This window comes from Odontesthes bonariensis, chromosome 3 (assembly GCF_027942865.1).
Source record: "Odontesthes bonariensis isolate fOdoBon6 chromosome 3, fOdoBon6.hap1, whole genome shotgun sequence".
Classification (NCBI taxonomy): domain Eukaryota; kingdom Metazoa; phylum Chordata; class Actinopteri; order Atheriniformes; family Atherinopsidae; genus Odontesthes; species Odontesthes bonariensis.
In genome coordinates, this window is record NC_134508.1 from 39677897 (window position 1) to 39698640 (window position 20744).

At 40.7% G+C, this 20744-nt stretch overlaps 2 protein-coding genes across 2 annotated transcripts; one reads left to right on the plus strand and one right to left on the minus strand.

Annotated features, from left to right (window-relative positions):
* Positions 1-340: 340 nt before the first annotated feature.
* Positions 341-3382, minus strand: LOC142377939 (E3 ubiquitin-protein ligase TRIM35-like). Its single transcript, XM_075462277.1, has one exon. It carries the CDS (start codon positions 3226-3228, stop codon positions 1849-1851), a length of 1380 nt encoding a protein of 459 aa, XP_075318392.1. The 5' UTR covers positions 3229-3382; the 3' UTR covers positions 341-1848.
* A 6177-nt stretch (positions 3383-9559) lies between these two features.
* On the plus strand, positions 9560-17845 carry LOC142377022 (E3 ubiquitin-protein ligase TRIM35-like). Its single transcript, XM_075460733.1, has 3 exons — positions 9560-10078; positions 11857-12135; positions 17249-17845. The coding sequence occupies exons 1-3, from the start codon at positions 9773-9775 to the stop codon at positions 17843-17845; spliced, it is 1182 nt and encodes a 393-aa protein (XP_075316848.1). The 5' UTR covers positions 9560-9772.
* Positions 17846-20744: the final 2899 nt, after the last annotated feature.

Genomic DNA, 20744 nt, shown 5'->3' on the forward strand with positions numbered 1-20744 from the left:
CTCTTCCTCCCTCAGAGCACTAATCCTGGCCTCCTCTTCCTCCTGTAGAAACTGGTGCAGCTTTTTGAACTGCTTCCTAATCTCTGTCTCGGTGTGTTTGGCCTGGACCCCAATGTGTTCTGCTGTTAGGTCAAAGTTTCCTTTAACCTGGTTAAAAAGATTCCGTTTCTCCTGTAGGAGCCACAGTGATCTCTGCAGCTCTTCTCTGTAATCCTGCACAGCCTCATTGATGGGGCTGAATCTGTGGTTCTTTTTACAGATTTTACAGATTAAACACACTGAAATAACAAAAAGCAGAGGTGGAAAAGGTAGATGCTTTATTGAAGCAGAAAACGTCCAGTTTAAGTATGTAATAAATCCTTAAAGTCAGTCAGTCAACTATTACATTTATTTAGTTTATACATGTGAACTGAACATAAGTACAAGCACAAAGGTAATTACAGATAATTCTTCACAAGACAAATCTAAGGGGGTGTGAATGATTTGTTTGTGAAATTGTGACACTATTCACAAACTTCAGCTACATGAATCTGCATTAATTCTCAAGCTTTGATTTAATCTGACTAAATTAAAAATATATGTATGAAAATACATTTGATTCCTTGATTATCCATATGAAAGTCTGAGTCGTTTTTCTTTTTTTTTAAGTTTTAAGAGTAGAGTTTGAAACAGCTGGTTCGAGCCTTAACGACGTTTATATGAAGGTTTTCTGAACGCATAAATGAAAGAAAAATAATCTAATGGGGTTTAATATGTAAAGCTGTCAAATAAAACACATATCTGCCTCTGAAATGTAGTGATGTGGAAATATAAAGTTATGTAAAACAGTAAAGAACACTACTCATTATGGATGATGTGTGAACAATCAGGAATAACACATCAGATGTAACTTGTTTTTTAGAATGAGCTCATTCTGTCTGACTGATTTCACCATCAAAGTTACATTTGATTAAATAAAAGTTTGAATTGTGATACAATCCCCAAATGGTGATCGGCAATAGAGGAAATACTTTGCAACAGACAGATAAATTCATACTTTTCATACTTAGAAACATGAAGTTCCACAAGGCCTGAATGGACTCCATACGGGTGCAACATGTTTTATCTCTGCTGTACAGAAAGACACATTTTACATCCATTTCAGGCTTGTTAGTCTGTTTGACTCAGTCTGAATTTAAGCTTTTTTTTATTTTCTGTTGATAATCTTACTCTCATTTTCACAGTTTGGAATTTACTGGGTCAGAAATCTTGAATTTAAGCAGTTTTGTTTCCCAGTTGAACAACTGTGCCACCTTCTGGCCAGAGCTGCGACTGTCACCGAAATAAAGCAGGAAGACACGTCTTAAGGCTTTTAATGTACTGTTTTAAGATTAATTTCTGATCCATTTAACCCTGATTTCACAATTCAGAGCTAACAATGTTTAAAGATACAAGATTTCTGCTTTAGCTGATAACGAAAAACAGCTCGAAGGGGTCGTATTAGATAATCTGTTTTAGTTTTCAGACCACTGATAATCGAGAATAAGGCAGCAATCTTATTTGTTGGACCAAGGGCAAAGACAAAGCCTGTCTTTATGAAACAGCAGCGGGAGATAATCTTCATCTTTTTGTATTTTTCAGATCAAAACATGCACCTTGAAAAAGAAATCTAATGTTCCCGTTTGGTGCCACAAACTGACACTGTGATGTCTATTCATGGGAGATTTTGGGCTTGGGAGTAATTATCCAGAATTATGGGTTAAACTGGCTCAAATTTAAGGTCTATGTCATTATTTTTAACATGTTATGGCACATTCTATTGCTCTGTTTTAATATCACTGTTGTAAAGAAACCATGCTCCTTGAAAGGTTACACTTCCGGTAATATCCTCAATGGGAGTTCACCTCCCGTGTAAAAGACTGGAAACAGTCTCTCAGTGCAAGTGTGTGTTAAGTTGTGAATGTGTGTGTTTGTTTCAGCATCAAAGAATGACACTCTTCCTCTCTCGCAGTCCAGATGAACGCTGATCACCTGCAGCTTCCTCTCAGGATGAAAAGTGGAGGGATCCTGAGGGGAGATGATGATGTGTTTGCCTTTAGAAAAAGCAACGGCCCACATTCCAGACTTTACATCAGTGCGTCCCTTCCTTCTTAAAGTTTCTGCTGCAACGCCAACAAACCAGGCGGTGCTCTCTCCAACTGCAACAGCCCAGCTGTGGGTGCCGGAGTCAAAGCCCTCAGAGGCCAGAACCATGCCGTGATACTCAAACCTCTCGGGGTTCTCAGGCAGAGTCTGTCTCTGTCCGCGTCTCACACTCATCAGATCCTCAGACAGGATGAGTCCTGCTTCCGCTGTGTTTGGATCCAGAATCACAGGCGTATGAGAGACCATCTCTTTCATTTTGCTCCAGATGTTGAAGGTCAGGTTGCCCAGATGTTTGGCCATATCTATCAGAGCTCCTGAGACCAGCTGTGGGTCCTCCAGCAGGGGGCGATGTTGGATTCTTTCCATCCTAGTCTGATAGTTCTGAAGAAATGAGACCTCTGCAGCTCTGAGCGCCTCCTCCGTGGCTCTGATCATATCTGAAAGAGCTGCTATCTCTCTGCTCAGAGCCTCACTCTTCTCCTTTATCACCTGACTCTTCTGCTCCTCTTCCTCCCTCAGAGCACTAATCCTGGCCTCCTCTTCCTCCTGTAGAAACTGGTGCAGCTTTTTGAACTGCTTCCTAATCTCTGTCTCGGTGTGTTTGGCCTGGACCCCAATGTGTTCTGCTGTTAGGTCAAAGTTTCCTTTAACCTGGTTAAAAAGATTCCGTTTCTCCTGTAGGAGCCACAGTGATCTCTGCAGCTCTTCTCTGTAATCCTGCACAGCCTCATTGATGGGTCTGAATCTGTGGTTCTTGTGAGATTCTGAGTCCCTGCAGATGAGACACACAGGCTGCTGATGGTCCAAACAGAACAGTTTGAGCTTCTCAGAGTGCAGACTGCAGAGATCCTCCGACTCTGTTGCAGATTTCCGATCTCTCTCCCGTAAAAAGGCCTCACACGTGTTTTTTAACACCAAATTACACTGCGGGTGTTCACTTCCAGAGGCAGCCTTACAAACGGGACACTCACGCATTTTTTTCTTTCTCCACCACCTTTTCAGACAGTTTTTACAAAAGCTGTGGCTGCATGGCAGGAAAACGGGCTCTCTGAACACGTCCTGGCAAACAGGGCAGGAGAGCTCTTCCTCTAATCCTGAGGCCATTTTGTAATCACACCAGACAGAAAGTCTAAACAGGAAGTAAGATGCTTACTTCTCTACACGAGTCGTTTTCAGTCTGATTCGTGGTGTCATTCAAAAACTCAAGTTCAGCGACTGAAGTCTGCAGCAAGTTGAAATACACTCTTCTGTAGCAGTCCTCCCTCGGCTGGAGTTTAAATTTTGAGTTTGCAAATATTGTCCTAATTTCAGCGTGTGGGTCTCTTATCAGAGGAAGAACTTCTGCTTCCTGGTTCATGTCATGTGATTCATGACATACGTGGAGTTTTGTCATGGAGTGGAGGTGCTCTCACTGTACAGTCTACTATCTTGTGGCATTTTCACCACCATTCAGAGAAGTAGAAGTATGATTTTTATTCAGTTGTGTAAAAAAAAGAAAGTACACCCTCTTTCAATTCTAAGATATAACATATCAGGAGACAATGGAAAAAAATTGCTGATCCATATCAGGTCTAAATATTAGGAAGATACAACTACAGGTGAACAACAACACATGACATATTCCACCGTGTTATTATTTATTTAACAAAAATAGTCAAAATGCAGAAGCAGTGTGTGAAAACACATATTTATTGCTTTCATGGGAGGGTAAGAGGGCAAGTAGCTGTGTTACTCATCAAATGTCATCAATGTCCTTTGGACAGACCAGACCAAAGTGGAGATGTTTGGACATAATGCACAGCAGCACGTTTGGAGAGAACCAAACACAGCATTTTTTTCTTTCTCCACCACCTTTTCAGACAGTTCTTACAAAAGCTGTGGCTGCATGGCAGGAAAACGGGCTCTCTGAACACGTCCTGGCAAACAGGGCAGGAGAGCTCTTCCTCTAACCCTGAGGCCATTTTGTAATCACACCAGACAGAGAGTCTAAACAGGAAGTAAGACGCTTACTTGTCTACACGAGTCGTTTTCAGTCTGATTTGTGGTGTCATTCAAAAATTCACGTTCAGCGACTATTATTATATATATTATTATATAGAACTGCTTGAAAGTAAAATTTCTTGCCATCATTTGTTTCACAAATTTATACAACAAACTGAATTACTGGAGGTTAAAATGACTGGACGTTATCCAACAAAAAAGAATGTCACAATGACTGATCCTGAAAGACGTTTAATTTTCTTTTATACACCAGCCTGCCTCTTGAATATTACCCAGATACATCTCCAGCTGCAAAAATGGCTCTTCTCCTAGGATGGAGACGCTGTTGGGCTTATTCGTGGTCCTCCTAAAATCAACAGCTGCGGTGATTATTCCCACACCAGGCCACAAAGTGGTCGACCACCTCTCTGCCTCTTGTCCTTCCTTCTCTGGTTACCTGTCAGATTTTATTACTAATTTTAAAAGCTTTGAATAGTTGGACGGTTGCCTCTGTCTATGATCTGTGAACTCCTTACTCCCCTGATTGCTGCTTACACGGCCAACTGTTTAATATAACTGACCTGTTCATTAGATGGAAATGAATCCCTGCATCCTCCTAAAAATCACTTTATTTTGAGGCTTTTTCTTAAAAGTAAAACCCCACTTTCATAAGTGATTTCATATGATCTTAGAACTATTAAAAAGTTATATCTAATTAGAAATAGTGCAAGTTCTGTGCAATCTGTTGGTTTCCTTAGCCAGGAAATAGTTTTTGAATTGGCTCTGTATGAATGAATTGGATTATGATTACAATGAATGGAACTCCAATTGGCCAGAATTGGACTTTATTATTGAAGTGCCCTGAGATCACATTTGTTGTAATTTGGCATTATATAAAAATAAAACTGAATTGAATTGAATTGCAAGTGAAACATATCAAATGTGGAAAAAGAAAAGTTTATTTTAAAAAACATTTAAAAGAAAAACTGACATTATTCTGTCTTGGAAAACACTGCAGGTAGAAAACATGATACTGGTTGCTGAAAAACTGGCAGAAGTGGACCTTCCAACGTGACAGTGGCAGGAAGTATTCAGCTGAAGTCGTCGAGAGATTAGTGGTTGGAACCACAGACCAGAAGAGACGAAACAGAAGCCTTCAAACCTGCAGATCATCCCAGAATAAAGTCCAATTCTCCAGTGGAGGCATGAAGAAAGCAGTCGTGAGTACCATAACATACAATTAATACATTAAAACCGACCTGGACAATAATATTTTGAGATCCAGGTATTTTGATCCAGATGTCTTCACCCTGTGTGGGAAAACTCCCCCCATTTCCCTGTGTCCGGTACTTTTCCACTATAGGCCTCATCCCACCTGTTTTGACTACCCCTGTAAGCATTTAGTGTTTTAACCCTTCACACCGTGTGATCAATGCTTGTTCCCTTCAAAAAGGAGTGTATCAACTCTGAATAAGCACAATGATCAAGATTACTTTATTGTCATGTAGTCATTGTCACACGAAATTACTCCTCGGCATTTAACCCATCCAGGTTGGCAGCTGTTGAAAACACACATGCACAGGGTCACACACTCATGGAGACAGATGCCATGTACACTGGAGCCGTGGGCAGCCAATCACAGCGCCCGGGGAGCATGGGGGTACGGTGCCTTGCCTTGCACCGCGGCCATGAGGTGGACTGCCACCCCTCCAGCTGTCAGTTCACCAATCTGAGCAGTGGGAGTGGGAACTGAACCGCCACCCTTCAGGACGACCCACTGTCACCACTGAGCCACGGCCGCAGAGGCATAAATAAGCATAAATGTGTACAGTAAAAGGTGATATTAAAACCTCAGCAATATCAAACATACCTGATTTGTCCTTGGAAGAATAACTTTTGAATAGAATTACCTTTTAATTGACACGTAAAACCGTTTCTTATTTTAAATGTAAAACATCAGCAGCCTTACATCCCACAGAAGACACAGCAGTACCAGAACAACTCGCGGACCAATGTAACCCCTCAGAAGAAAGACCAGAGGTGCCTTCAACATGGAGGAAATTAAAGAAATACATGACGCCAAAACACCACCGCCAATACAAAGAGAAAACCATCAAGAGAGAAAGAAACAGCAGCGTTTAGAACTCGCACACAAGTCTCGTCAACAGCTTGTCAACTTCAAATGAATATAAAATCTTCTCCATACGTCATATTATATCCACATCAATAAAATATGATTCAAATTCATATAACTTTAGTTCATCTGTATATTTTCATCCTGAACAACTGCACTGCCTGAAAGTATCAAGTGCATTGTTCTCACAGCTGTTAACAGCATTAATGTGTCATTCAGATAAGAATATGAAGATATGTTCCTTCACAAATTATCATTGCATTGATTTATGTGTTTAAATAGAATAAATATTAAATAACTAAATAACACACTCGTTTGGATTCTTTTATCAAAATAAGGTTAAAGGGTGATTTTCTTTAAACAAATTGAAATATTGTTGATATCTGGTGTGAAATTTGAATATCTGCAGTAAAATTCTTGTTATGTCCATGTTATGGTTTGTTATTTTTGGTTTGTTATTTTTGTCATTTTTATACATCTATGGTTTGTATTTACTTGTCAGATATGTCAGATTACATTCTGGTTGTCTGGATTAGATTTAGATTTTAGAAATTAAACTTGTTACAAAGAGAAATCTATGAGGAAGCATGTTCCAGGAATCCAGATTATTCAATAAGAATAAAAATGTATTTGTGAATATTTAAAATTCATAACCCCACGCATGGCGGCAAAAGTTCTGCCAAGGACAAATAATCTGAAATGAGTATTTTAAAGGGCTGATTTGATGTTTATCTGCGCTGCACATCCAGCATCATCACTGATAATGATCACTTTTTTGGTTTTGACAAACTGAGTATGATATCTTAAAATGTAGTTTCTACTCATAAAGAATGTTACTGTGGAAAAACTGCACCTACGGTTCTGATTAGTACGACTGTAATTTTGACCATAAGGAATGATATTAGAGGTCTTTATGTAAAGCAGTTTACACAGTAAATGTTAAAGCAGCTGTCCATGGACACGCTGTACTGATTCAGAAGGAGTCCTGCAATGAAAAGTGTCACCTCTGAAGAAAAGTAAGTTTATGGTGTGTGTATTTAGGAAACAGCACTTTAAAGGACAAGACCGTTTTTTTGACATTGGGCCCTTGATTTCACATTATAACATGATGTTCTACTCACCCCTGCTTGTTGTTGGTAATTTGGAGCTGTTCCGAAGATATTCGAGAGGCGTCTGGCTGCTCTCTTGAGATATTCGGCCACGAAACGGTTTCCTATGGGCAACGTTATACAGGCACAAACTATGCTGTTAATAATTTATTAATTACTGTACACTAGCACTGATAACGTGGAGGTGTGTCGCTTACTTAAAAAAATCCGGGTTACTGTAATTTTGAATTTTTGTCGTAAAGTCTGTGTGTGTTTGTCTGTGGGCTGTCTGTGGTAGTAGCACGATGATGACGTCAGTAACACCCACTTTACGACAAAAATTCAAAATTGCAGTAACCCGGATTTTCATGGAGAATTGGACTTTATTCTGGGATGATCTGCAGGTTTGAAGGCTTCTGTTTCGTCTCTTCTGGTCTGTGGTTCCAACCACTAATCTCTCGACGACTTCAGCTGAATACTTCCTGCCACTGTCACGTTGGAAGGTCCACTTCTGCCAGTTTTTCAGCAACCAGTATCATGTTTTCTACCTGCAGTGTTTTCCAAGACAGAATAATGTCAGTTTTTCTTTTAAATGTTTTTTAAAATAAACTTTTCTTTTTCCACATTTGATATGTTTCACTTGCAATTCAATTCAATTCAGTTTTATTTTTATATAATGCCAAATTACAACAAATGTGATCTCAGGGCACTTCAATAATAAAGTCCAATTCTGGCCAATTGGAGTTCCATTCATTGTAATCATAATCCAATTCATTCATACAGAGCCAATTCAAAAACTATTTCCTGGCTAAGGAAACCAACAGATTGCACAGAACTTGCACTATTTCTAATTAGATATAACTTTTTAATAGTTCTAAGATCATATGAAATCACTTATGAAAGTGGGGTTTTACTTTTAAGAAAAAGCCTCAAAATAAAGTGATTTTTAGGAGGATGCAGGGATTCATTTCCATCTAATGAACAGGTCAGTTATATTAAACAGTTGGCCGTGTAAGCAGCAATCAGGGGAGTAAGGAGTTCACAGATCATAGACAGAGGCAACCGTCCAACTATTCAAAGCTTTTAAAATTAGTAATAAAATCTGACAGGTAACCAGAGAAGGAAGGACAAGAGGCAGAGAGGTGGTCGACCACTTTGTGGCCTGGTGTGGGAATAATCACCGCAGCTGTTGATTTTAGGAGGACCACGAATAAGCCCAACAGCGTCTCCATCCTAGGAGAAGAGCCATTTTTGCAGCTGGAGATGTATCTGGGTAATATTCAAGAGGCAGGCTGGTGTATAAAAGAAAATTAAACGTCTTTCAGGATCAGTCATTGTGACATTCTTTTTTGTTGGATAACGTCCAGTCATTTTAACCTCCAGTAATTCAGTTTGTTGTATAAATTTGTGAAACAAATGATGGCAAGAAATTTTACTTTCAAGCAGTTCTATATATATAATAATATATATAATAATAGTCGCTGAACGTGAATTTTTGAATGACACCACAAATCAGACTGAAAACGACTCGTGTAGACAAGTAAGCGTCTTACTTCCTGTTTAGACTCTCTGTCTGGTGTGATTACAAAATGGCCTCAGGGTTAGAGGAAGAGCTCTCCTGCCCTGTTTGCCAGGACGTGTTCAGAGAGCCCGTTTTCCTGCCATGCAGCCACAGCTTTTGTAAGAACTGTCTGAAAAGGTGGTGGAGAAAGAAAAAAATGCTGTGTTTGGTTCTCTCCAAACGTGCTGCTGTGCATTATGTCCAAACATCTCCACTTTGGTCTGGTCTGTCCAAAGGACATTGATGACATTTGATGAGTAACACAGCTACTTGCCCTCTTACCCTCCCATGAAAGCAATAAATATGTGTTTTCACACACTGCTTCTGCATTTTGACTATTTTTGTTAAATAAATAATAACACGGTGGAATATGTCATGTGTTGTTGTTCACCTGTAGTTGTATCTTCCTAATATTTAGACCTGATATGGATCAGCAATTTTTTTCCATTGTCTCCTGATATGTTATATCTTAGAATTGAAAGAGGGTGTACTTTCTTTTTTTTACACAACTGAATAAAAATCATACTTCTACTTCTCTGAATGGTGGTGAAAATGCCACAAGATAGTAGACTGTACAGTGAGAGCACCTCCACTCCATGACAAAACTCCACGTATGTCATGAATCACATGACATGAACCAGGAAGCAGAAGTTCTTCCTCTGATAAGAGACCCACACGCTGAAATTAGGACAATATTTGCAAACTCCAAATTTAAACTCCAGCCGAGGGAGGACAGCTACAGAAGAGTGTATTTCAACTTGCTGCAGACTTCAGTCGCTGAACTTGAGTTTTTGAATGACACCACGAATCAGACTGAAAACGACTCGTGTAGAGAAGTAAGCATCTTACTTCCTGTTTAGACTTTCTGTCTGGGGTGATTACAAAATGGCCTCAGGATTAGAGGAAGAGCTCTCCTGCCCTGTTTGCCAGGACGTGTTCAGAGAGCCCGTTTTCCTGCCATGCAGCCACAGCTTTTGTAAAAACTGTCTGAAAAGGTGGTGGAGAAAGAAAAAAATGCGTGAGTGTCCCGTTTGTAAGGCTGCCTCTGGAAGTGAACACCCGCAGTGTAATTTGGTGTTAAAAAACACGTGTGAGGCCTTTTTACGGGAGAGAGATCGGAAATCTGCGGAGGATCTCTGCAGTCTGCACTCTGAGAAGCTCAAACTGTTCTGTTTGGACCATCAGCAGCCTGTGTGTCTCATCTGCAGAGACTCAGAATCTCATAAGAACCATTAGCCCCTTTCACACTGAGGAAGAACCCGCGTTTAATTTGCGAATTTAGTGTGTCCGCTGTTCCTTTCACACTGACGATCCGGGCTGGGGTGTCAACTCGATTCGCCATTCGACCCGCGTCAGACCCTAGTCTTTAGGGGTGGGCGGATCGATTTAAAATATCGATAGTATCGATACTAACGTTGCTATTGGGTATTAATCGATACTTGTGTGATGAGATCAATTCTTCTTTTTTGGGGGGGGCTTTTTATGCCTTTAATGGACAGACAGTTGGAGAGAGAGACAGGAAGCAGGGGACAGAGAGATGGGGAAGACATGCAGCAGATTGCCACCCCAAAAGGGAAATTTAAGTTTGAAGTTTTCTATAAACATTTCTGAGTTCCTTAATAAAAGTATTTTTATTTGCCTGTAAACTTTGTCCTGTGTTAATTATCATCATAAACATGATTAATTAAAGGAAAACTTACATATTTAATTAAAGCTGCAGTCGGCAGGTTTTCAAAATTGCGAGTCTAAAGTCGGAAAATTCGAACTGATACAACTTTCAGGTCCCTCCCCCAACCTCTAACAAGCTCCGAATCGCCCCCCAAACCCCTCCCCCTCTGTGGACGAGGTTGTGCACGTGAGTTCACACCAGTGTGAGCGCACACAAGCTGGGGCAGACTCACGCTCAGCACCGTGTGCACAAGCTGTGATTGACAGGTAGGATTCCTTCACCCTAACTTGATTGGTTAAAAACAGCCTGGAGCGCTCGATTTTTGCAAGCATGATTACAGGCTTCAGAGGGAGCTACAGATTTCGTTATTTTTACTAAACAGCCTATTTAATATTCTACTTCCAGAATCCCATGACAGTTCAAGCTAATATGACTAAAAAAAAGTTGCCGACCGCAGCTTTAAATAATCATAAAAATTCAAGTTTTCATTCAAATTTGCATATTGATGATGCATTCACTTAATAAATTATGATACATTGATCTCCCCTACACAAAAGTAGATGGTAGTAGTAAAAAGTATCGGTATTGGTATCGGTATCGGCAATACTGGCCCTGTATTTACTTAGTATTGGATCGATACCAAATTTTGCAGTATCGCACAGCCCTACTAGTCTTTTTGCCGAGCCGAATTTGATGTGAAAGCAATTGACGCGGGATGGACGTGGGCGTGGCGTTACGTGAGGAGTTTAAAACTTCAAGTTTTACTCTGCAAGTTCGAGACATTTTCAAGATGGCCAACTGGGGAGACAAGGAGGTCCGCGAGCTCCTCAGCCTCCGAGCAGAGGACGTTATATACCGCCACATGTCGGGGACGGTAAGAAAGATGGACCTCTGTTTGAAGGGCTGGCGAGAAAGATGACAGAGCGCGGTTTCCCATGCAGCAAGGTGCAGGTGAGCAACAAACTGAAAGCCATGAGAAAGAAGTTCCATGCGGTTAATGACCACAACGGCAGGAGTGGCAGAGGGCAATTGCACTGGCCTCAAGGTGTCCAGCCATCGTTGGTTTGAAAAATTTGATGCAGACAGGTGTGTTTAGGCCTACCTCCGACGCATGGGTTGTGCCTACGTCATTGTACACGCCCAGCATTTTATGTGTTTCGTGTGACGCTCTGCCACTAGGCAACGCCCCCGGAACTCGGCTTCAGGCGGCACAGATCACCTAATACGCCAAGATTTCACATTGCTCGACGCGGGATGAAGTGGCAATTTGGACCTGCAGAGATCACTGTGGCTCCTACAGGAGAAACGGAATCTTTTTAACCAGGTTAAAGGAAACTTTGACCTAACAGCAGAACACATTGGGGTCCAGGCCAAACACACCGAGACAGAGATTAGGAAGCAGTTCAAAAAGCTGCACCAGTTTCTACAGGAGGAAGAGGAGGCCAGGATTAGTGCTCTGAGGGAGGAAGAGGAGCAGAAGAGTCAGGTGATAAAGGAGAAGAGTGAGGCTCTGAGCAGAGAGATAGCAGCTCTTTCAGATATGATCAGAGCCACGGAGGAGGCGCTCAGAGCTGCAGAGGTCTCATTTCTTCAGAACTATCAGACTACGATGGAAAGAATCTAACATCGCCCCCGGCTGGAGGACCCACAGCTGGTCTCAGGAGCTCTTTTTTTTTCTTTTTTTTAACCCCTTGTCCTGTCCAGCATTATGGTAGCAGAATTGAAATCTGAATACCGTTTATCCCAAACACATTTGCTATTGGAAGGGAAGCTTTATGAATGTAAATCTCCCCTTGATGCCCATCAACTCCTTATTTATTTATTTATTTATTTATTTTTGTTACAATACTTAACATGTGATAATGACGAAGCAGCTTCCCAGCCACCACAGACCCCGAACCAGCAGGACAACTCCTCCTCCTGGCCCAGGCAACAGGGGTGTGGAAAGACCCCTCCCCTCGCCCCTCTGGCTCTTTGATATTTTCTAATAGTGAGCATTTAAAATTGAGGGGCAGGCAACCTTGTGGAACTGGGAGCGTGGCCTACATACCCAAAGAGCCCCGCCCACCAGATACCACTCAGTGCTACCACCCCCCAAGACCTAATGTGTGTGTGTGTGTGTCTCATGAGTGGTGATGTCTAAGGTGTAATTAAAACAAGGGCGGGGGGCTGCAGAGTACAGCAAAGGGGACCACCTACGTGGACCCATCCGCTGCACCCCGCAGAACACACCCGCCCTCAAAACCCTACGTGTGTGAATGTGTGCTGTGTACAGGAGCTAGAAGGGAGAGGGGTATGGGGATCTAGAAGACCGGGGGAGAGAGGCTCCCCCGAAGAGGGCAGCCACATAATGGCTGCAATAGGCACCCCTGTTTCCTGTGACCTGCCACAGAGCAGGATGGCTCGATGTTCACCAGGTCGGGGCCCGCAGCGTACTCAGGGAGCCACAACCCAAAGGCACGACCCGAGAGGCCACTAGACACCTGAAGCCCCCCCAGCACACAACCAACCGCCCAGAGTGGCGGGACAGCAACACACCACCCCCACTATGTGATAAAGCTAATGAGCGGGGACCAGAGAGAATGAAATTCAGCCAATTGGTCTTTTGAGGAGGCAGACATCGTTTCAATGCTAATATAATCTAAAAGAAAAATTCTAAACTGGTTAATACACAGATTGTTCTTTGCTTTCCAGTTCATAAGAATAGTTTTCTTTACAATACATATCACTGTGAGGACCATGTGTGCTGAGTTAATTTCCATGTTGATGTTGTCCAAGTCACCCAGTATGCACAGAGTGGGGCATGCAGGAATTCTACACTCTGTGCAATGTGAGCAGATATTTGAGTGTGTTAGACCCATCCTGAACATCCTTTGTCCTGTTCTGTGAAGGATTTTGTATTGTATGAGCTGCAAATTAGGATTTTGAGTCATTCTGAAGGTGTTAAAACATATTTGTGGCCAGAGGTTATGGTTTGAATTGGAACTGAAGGATAGATCTGCCTCCCATTTTGAGGATGGTAAAGAAATTGTGTCATCCATCTTAGACAATAATTTATATATTTCTGATTGCAGTTTTGGTGTGCAGATGCTTAAAAATTCTGCTACTCTAATGGGGAGTTGTAAGTCTGGTTTGTGGAGGATATATTTCTTAGTTATTATAGACTTAAGTCGTTGGTATTCTATAAACTTATTGCTTCCTATCCCATGTTGTGATATGAGCGCATCGAATGAAATCAAATTTCCATTTTGGATAATATGTTCCAGATGTTTTAGTCCTTTGTTCTTCCAAAGAGTAAAGTTTAGCATTTTTTTGTTTTGCAGGATGTTAGGATTGTTCCAGATGGGTGTAAGTTTACACGGGAGAAGTGAGGACTTTGTAATTTTAAGAAATTCCCAACAGGCTGTCAGAGAGGTGCTGATGTTAATGCTTTTGAAGCATTTGTGATGTTTTACATTTGGACTAATAAGTGGCAGAGTTTTCCAGATTATCACATAATGCTTGTTCTATATTTATCCATGGTTCATCTAGTGGGCTAGATTTAAACCATTTTGATATATATTGTAACCTATTGGCTAAGAAATAGTGCTGAAAATTAGATAAATCTAATCCACCACTGTCCTTGGTCTTCTGTAGAGTTTTTAAACTAATACGTGGTGGTTTGTTTTTCCACAGAAATTTGGAGATGCATGAATCTAGTGACTTAAACCAAGTAGCAGCTGGTTTTATGGGGATCATTGAAAACAAATAGTTAACTTTTGGTAATACCATAATTTTAATGGTAGCGACTCTCCCCATAAGTGATATGGGTAATGACTTCCAACGAGTGAGATCATCCTCTACTGTCTTTAAGAGTTGAACATAATTTAGCTTTGTTAGCTCTGAGAGCCTGGAGGAAATGTTTATGCCTAAATATCTAATATTTCCTGTAAAGTGATAGCAGGTATATTATTGAAACTACAGTTGATGGGCAGAACTGTGGTCTTAGACCAGTTGATAGAGTAGTCAGAAAGTGCTGAGAATTTAAGATTAAGATTAAGATCCAATTTATTGGTCATGCATACACACAAAATTTGTCCTCCGCTTTTAACCCATCCAGGTTGGCACCTGTTGACACACACGCACAGGGTCACACACTCAGAGACAGATGCCAACCTGGAGCGGTGGGCAGCCATGAAGCGCCCGGGGAGCATGGGGAGCATGGGGGGTACGGTGCCTTGCTCAAGGGCACCTCAGCCGTGACAAGGAGGTGGACTGACACCCCTCCAGCTATCAGTTCCACCAATCTTTTTTGAGTGGCGAGAGTGGGAATCAAACCGCCAACCTTCCGGTTATTGGACGATCGACTCTAACCACTGAGCCACGGCTGAATGTGATCTGAACTTATTTTATGTTCAATATTTTTGGGATGGATGCCTTTAATATTTCCATCTTGTCTGATAGCAGCTGCTAAAGGTTCGATGAAGATGGCAAAAAGTGAGGGTGAAAGTGGGTAACCCTGTCTGGTACCTCTCTGCAGACTGAAGCTTGGAGAAATTTGATCATTTGTCCTGACACATGCATTTAGGGAGCTGTATAGTATCCTTATCCAGTTAATGAAGTATGACCATAACCCGAATTTGTTTAACGCTGCAAATAAGAATTTCCAGTTAACTTTATCAAATGCTTTTTCAGCATCTAGACTCAGAGACAATTGTGGTTTCCAAGTTGTTGATGGTAGAATAATTGTTAGCCCGATTCTTTATATTGGAAGCCCAAGAACCAGTTGGAGCAGTCTTAAGTTAAACAAAGTATTTATTGGAGGTCACAGGTCAAGTATCAGCGCTGGACTTGGAGATACAGAGTTCTCGCATGAAATCCGTCCGACCAAGTCCCGAGATCCGGAAACATTTCATATTTATGTTCACCCTTATCTCAGAGGTTGTACCTACACTTGACAATGCATCATTGAATATTTACTCATGATGTGAGCAGGCCATCCACCGTCTTCGTCATGTTCTTTGGATGTGATAAGCGATGTGTGTGTGTGAGTGTTGTTTAAGGCGTGCATCTACTGCACCAGACCTATCTGTCCTAAGAGGCGCTTTATCTGACCCAGTTATTTTATCCCGCTACGTCATCTTAAAGTGTTGGACATACATTGCGTTGTATGAGCAGAGTGTAATGTACAAACTAGGAACATAGATTATCTAGAGAACTACAGAATATGACTACATAAAGTCTAAGAATAAAGCCAATTTATAACAAATCTATGAGATTAATTAGTCTGCTTGTGTTAGTGGATGAGTGTCTACCCTTTATAAAACTTTTCTGGTCAGGATGTATGATAAGGGGAGTTATTTTTTCTATTCTTTTGACGAGGGCTTTGCAAATTATTTTGAGGTCTACATTTATTAGTGATATTGGGCGGTAGCTGGATGGAAGTACAGGGTCTTTTCCTGGTTTCTGTAAAAGGATAATGTTAGCAGAGTTCATGTTAGGAGATAATCTGCCATTCTCCTTGACTTGTAAAACTATTTTGTGAAATGTAGGTTCCAAAACAGTCCAAAATTCTTTGTAGAACTCAGCTGGAAAACCATCTGGTCCTCGGGCTTTGTTACTAGGCATATGTTGAAGGGCTTCATGGAGTTATCTTGTTGAGAGAGGTGAATCCAGAGCCGTGGCCTGCTCAAGTTGTAATTTTGGGAGGTTGATGCTACTAAGAAACTGATCTATGTTTCTGTCTGGTGGATCATTTTGTGATGAATATATAGTTTTATAGAAGTCCCTAAAAGCATTGTTGATTACATCAGGGTCATGGGTAATATTTCCTTCCGAATCCCTAACCGAAGAGATTGTTGTTTTCTCTTTGTTTACCTTTAATTGATTTGCTAGGAACCTTCCAGATTTATTGCCATGCTCAAAATTCTCCAAGCGAAGTCTTTGTATCAGGAACTGTGTTTGTTTATCAATAATTTCATTTAGTTCAAGTTTAGCTTTCCTTAATTCATTCAGTATGTGTTCCTCTTTGGAGGCACTGTAGACAACTTCTAATGATTTAATCCTGAGTTCTAAATCTGATACTTTCCCTCTTTTTCTTATTTGATGAAAAAGAGATTATTTTGCCTCTCATAACTACTTTTCCCGCTTCCCAGAGAACACAAGCTGACATTCCTGGCAGGTCATTATTTTCTAGATATATAGACCATTCTCTTTTGAAATAATTAATAAAATCAGGGTCTTTTAGTAATGAATAAATCTCCAATTTCTAACTGGTGGTGTAACTCTGTTATTCTTCAGTGTGATAGAAACTGGAGCGTGATCACTGATAGTGGTGGGTTGGATTTTGGTGTCTGAAATATCACTCATCACAGAACTGCTAACTAAGAAATAAGCTATTCTTGAACATGAGTGGTGTACTGCTGAGAAGAAGGTGTACTTTCTGAGAGTGGGGTGGTGGGAGCGCCAAGCATCACAAAGACCAAAATCATTCATATATTGTTTTACAACATTTGTGGACTGCCAGTTCCGCTGACTTCCTGTAGTACTGCACCTGTCCACTCCTGAGTCAGATACCATGTTAAAGTCCCGTCCTATGATGAGTGTGTTATCTGAATGATCAGAGAGTGAAGTGAAAAAGGAGTGGAAAAACGAGGGGTCATCAACATTTGGGCCATATATATTAGCATAGACTCATATTTTGGATCAATAAGTTCTCAGGAGCTCAGATAGATATGGCCAAACATCTGGGCAACCTGACATTCAACATCTGGAGCAAAATGAAAGAGATGGTCTCTCATACGCCTGTGATTCTGGATCCAAACACAGCGGAAGCAGGACTCATCCTGTCTGAGGATCTGATGAGTGTGAGACGCGGACAGAGACAGACTCTGCCTGAGAACCCCGAGAGGTTTGAGTATCACGGCATGGTTCTGGCCTCTGAGGGCTTTGACTCCGGCACCCACAGCTGGGCTGTTGCAGTTGGACAGAGCATCGCCTGGTTTGTTGGCGTTGCAGCAGAAACTTTAAGAAGGAAGGGACGCACTGATGTAAAGTCTGGAATGTGGGCCGTTGCTTTTTCTAAAGGCAAACACATCATCATCTCCCCTCAGGATCCCTCCACTTTTCATCCTGAGAGGAAGCTGCAGGTGATCAGCGTTCATCTGGACTGCGAGAGAGGAAGAGTGTCATTCTTTGATGCTGAAACAAACACACACATTCACAACTTAACACACACTTGCACTGAGAGACTGTTTCCAGTCTTTTACACGGGAGGTGAACTCCCATTGAGGATATTACCGGAAGTGTAACCTTTCAAGGAGCATGGTTTCTTTACAACAGTGATATTAAAACAGAGCAATAGAATGTGCCATAACATGTTAAAAATGATGACATATAGACCTTAAATTTGAGCCAGTTTAACCCATAATTCTGGATAATTACTCCCAAGCCCAAAATCTCCCATGAATAGACATCACAGTGTCAGTTTGTGGCACCAAATGGGAACATTAGATTTCTTTTTCAAGGTGCATGTTTTGATCTGAAAAATACAAAAAGATGAAGATTATCTCCCGCTGCTGTTTCATAAAGACAGGCTTTGTCTTTGCCCTTGGTCCAACAAATAAGATTGCTGCCTTATTCTCGATTATCAGTGGTCTGAAAACTAAAACAGATAATCTAATAAGACCCCTTCGAGCTGTTTTTCGTTATCAGCTAAAGCAGAAATCTTGTATCTTTAAACATTGTTAGCTCTGAATTGTGAAATCAGGGTTAAATGGATCAGAAATTAATCTTAAAACAGTACATTAAAAGCCTTAAGACGTGTCTTCCTGCTTTATTTCGGTGACAGTCGCAGCTCTGGCCAGAAGGTGGCACAGTTGTTCAACTGGGAAACAAAACTGCTTAAATTCAAGATTTTTGACCCAGTAAATTCCAAACCATGAAAATGAGAATTAGATTATCAACAGAAAATAAAAAAAAGCTTAAATTCAGACTGAGTCAAACAGACTAACAAGCCTGAAATGGATGTAAAATGTGTCTTTCTGTACAGCAGAGATAAAACATGTTGCACCCGTATGGAGTCCATTCAGGCCTTTTGGAACTTCATGTTTCTAAGTATGAAAAGTATGAATTTATCTGTCTGTTGCAAAGTATTTCCTCTATTGCCGATCACCATTAGGGGATTGAATCACAATTCACACTTTTATTTAATCAAATGAATAGTGCAGAAGATTTAAGTAGCCCTATTGGATTAGAGCATTTTTAAGCTTGTTCAAGTTGAGTCAAACTCTGTAACTTTGATGGTGAAATAAGTCAGACAGAATGAGCTCATTCTAAAAAAACAAGTTACATCTGATGTGTTATTCCTGATTGTTCACACATCATCCATAATGAGTAGGGTTCTTTACTGTTTTACATAACTTTATATTTCGACTTCACTACATTTCAGAGGCAGATATGTGTTTTATTTGACAGCTTTACATGTTAAACCCCATTATATTATTTTTCTTTCATTTATGCGTTCAGAAAACCTTCATATAAACGTCGTTAAGGCTCGAACCAGCTGTTTCAAATTCTACTCTTAAAACTTAAAAAAAAAGCAAAACGCCTCAGACTTTCATATGAATAATCAAGGAATTAAATGTATTTTCATACATATATTTTTAATTTAGTCAGATTAAATCAAAGCTTGAGAATTAATGCATGCATATAACTGAAGTTTGTGGATCGTGTCACAATTTCACAAACAAATCATTCACACCCCCTTAGATTTGTCTTGTGAAGCATTGTATGTAATTACCTTTGTGATTGTACTTATGTTCAGTTCACATGTATAAACTAAATAAATGTAATAGTTGACTGACTGACTTCAAGGATTTATTACATACTTAAACTGGACGTTTTCTGCTTCAATAAAGCATCTGAGAACCCTTTCCACCTCTGCTTTTTGTTGTTTCAATGTGTTTAATCTGTAAAATGACTCTGAGCCGCATCTTTGTTGAAGAAAGTGTGACGATGACCCCGTTTCACAGATTAAAACAGATTTGTGGATCGGACTTGTGTCGAACCACTGCCTGAACCAGATCCATGTTTAAAGATAGAACAATCATTTGGCTTTATTGTTTTATTAGTCTGACATTACTCTGCTCAGACCTTTGCTCTCCATGGAAATCCCACTAGTGTTTGATGGATCGGGTGATTCAGCAAAACACGTATGCAAACCAGTGTGCACACCACCGGGCTGGTCGCCATAGTAACTAGGCTGGGGGCAAGGCTGCTGTCGCTGTGACTCAGCTTGTTGCCGGGTGAATCAGTAAAAAACACCCAGACAAACTCAACATCTGAGCGCCTTGTGTTTATATGCTTGTTGCTATAAGACACAACAGCTGACTTGGACTGAGGCTCTGTCCCCGTCTGTCTTTTTTCTGAAGAGGTAAGGTGCCCCATCAAGGAGCAGAAGTCACCGAGCCATCCAAACGGCCCCCAACGCCACAGCTAAAGGGCTAGATGACCTCTTGTTTTTGTTAAAAGAAAAAAATTAACACAAACAGAGAGGAAGGGCCAAGTGATAAGGCCAAGAGGAGGAACTGTGATTGGCTTTAGTATGAACAGCCTGCATTTAGGATAAAATATGAATTCAGTTATGACAGAATACTATCATCAGTGGCTCATATTCCAGTGGTTTCCTGTTGCTCGACCCAATTGAAACACACTCAAAAATGCCACTTGAATATCCAAGAAATACACACTTTGAAATAGTATTAGGCAAATATAGTGACACTGTTAAGTGTGTTTTAGTGTTTAAAATTGGAAATTGTACCTTAAACTGCACACATCTCTGGAGTTTATTAGGGTCAATTACCTAAAGTGGCCTACATGCAAACTATTTACAAAACACAGTGTTCAGTGAAAAAAAGAATTAAATATTCACATCGTTATTTGCCTCAATGTTAAGGTGAAAACAAACACACTCTGGTTTCTTAGGTGCTGTTTTCCTTAAAATAACTCTCCATACACTTAATTTACAAAAAAAATATGTGAATGCTACACAGAATTTTATGGCCTTATAACAAATAATTTCATTGTGGGGTTCTTAAATTCCAGTTGAACTGAGATGAAAGTCGTATAGCAACAGCACAATAGCAACAGTAAATTGTCTTGTGTGTACTCAAACTTGCAAAGAGAGAGGAGATGGATAGAAATGTATAG

Bases quoted from the DNA above. Each gene is read 5' to 3' on its own strand.
- LOC142377939 (XM_075462277.1), bottom strand. From the start codon at position 3,228: ATGGCCTCAGGATTAGAGGAAGAGCTCTCCTGCCCTGTTTGCCAGGAC.
- LOC142377022 (XM_075460733.1), top strand. From the start codon at position 9,773: ATGGCCTCAGGATTAGAGGAAGAGCTCTCCTGCCCTGTTTGCCAGGAC. The intron at 10,079-11,856 runs GTGTGTCTCATC...TGGCTCCTACAG, and splicing joins GTTTGGACCATCAGCAGCCT to GAGAAACGGAATCTTTTTAA. The intron at 12,136-17,248 runs GTCTCATTTCTT...TGGATCAATAAG, and splicing joins AGGCGCTCAGAGCTGCAGAG to TTCTCAGGAGCTCAGATAGA.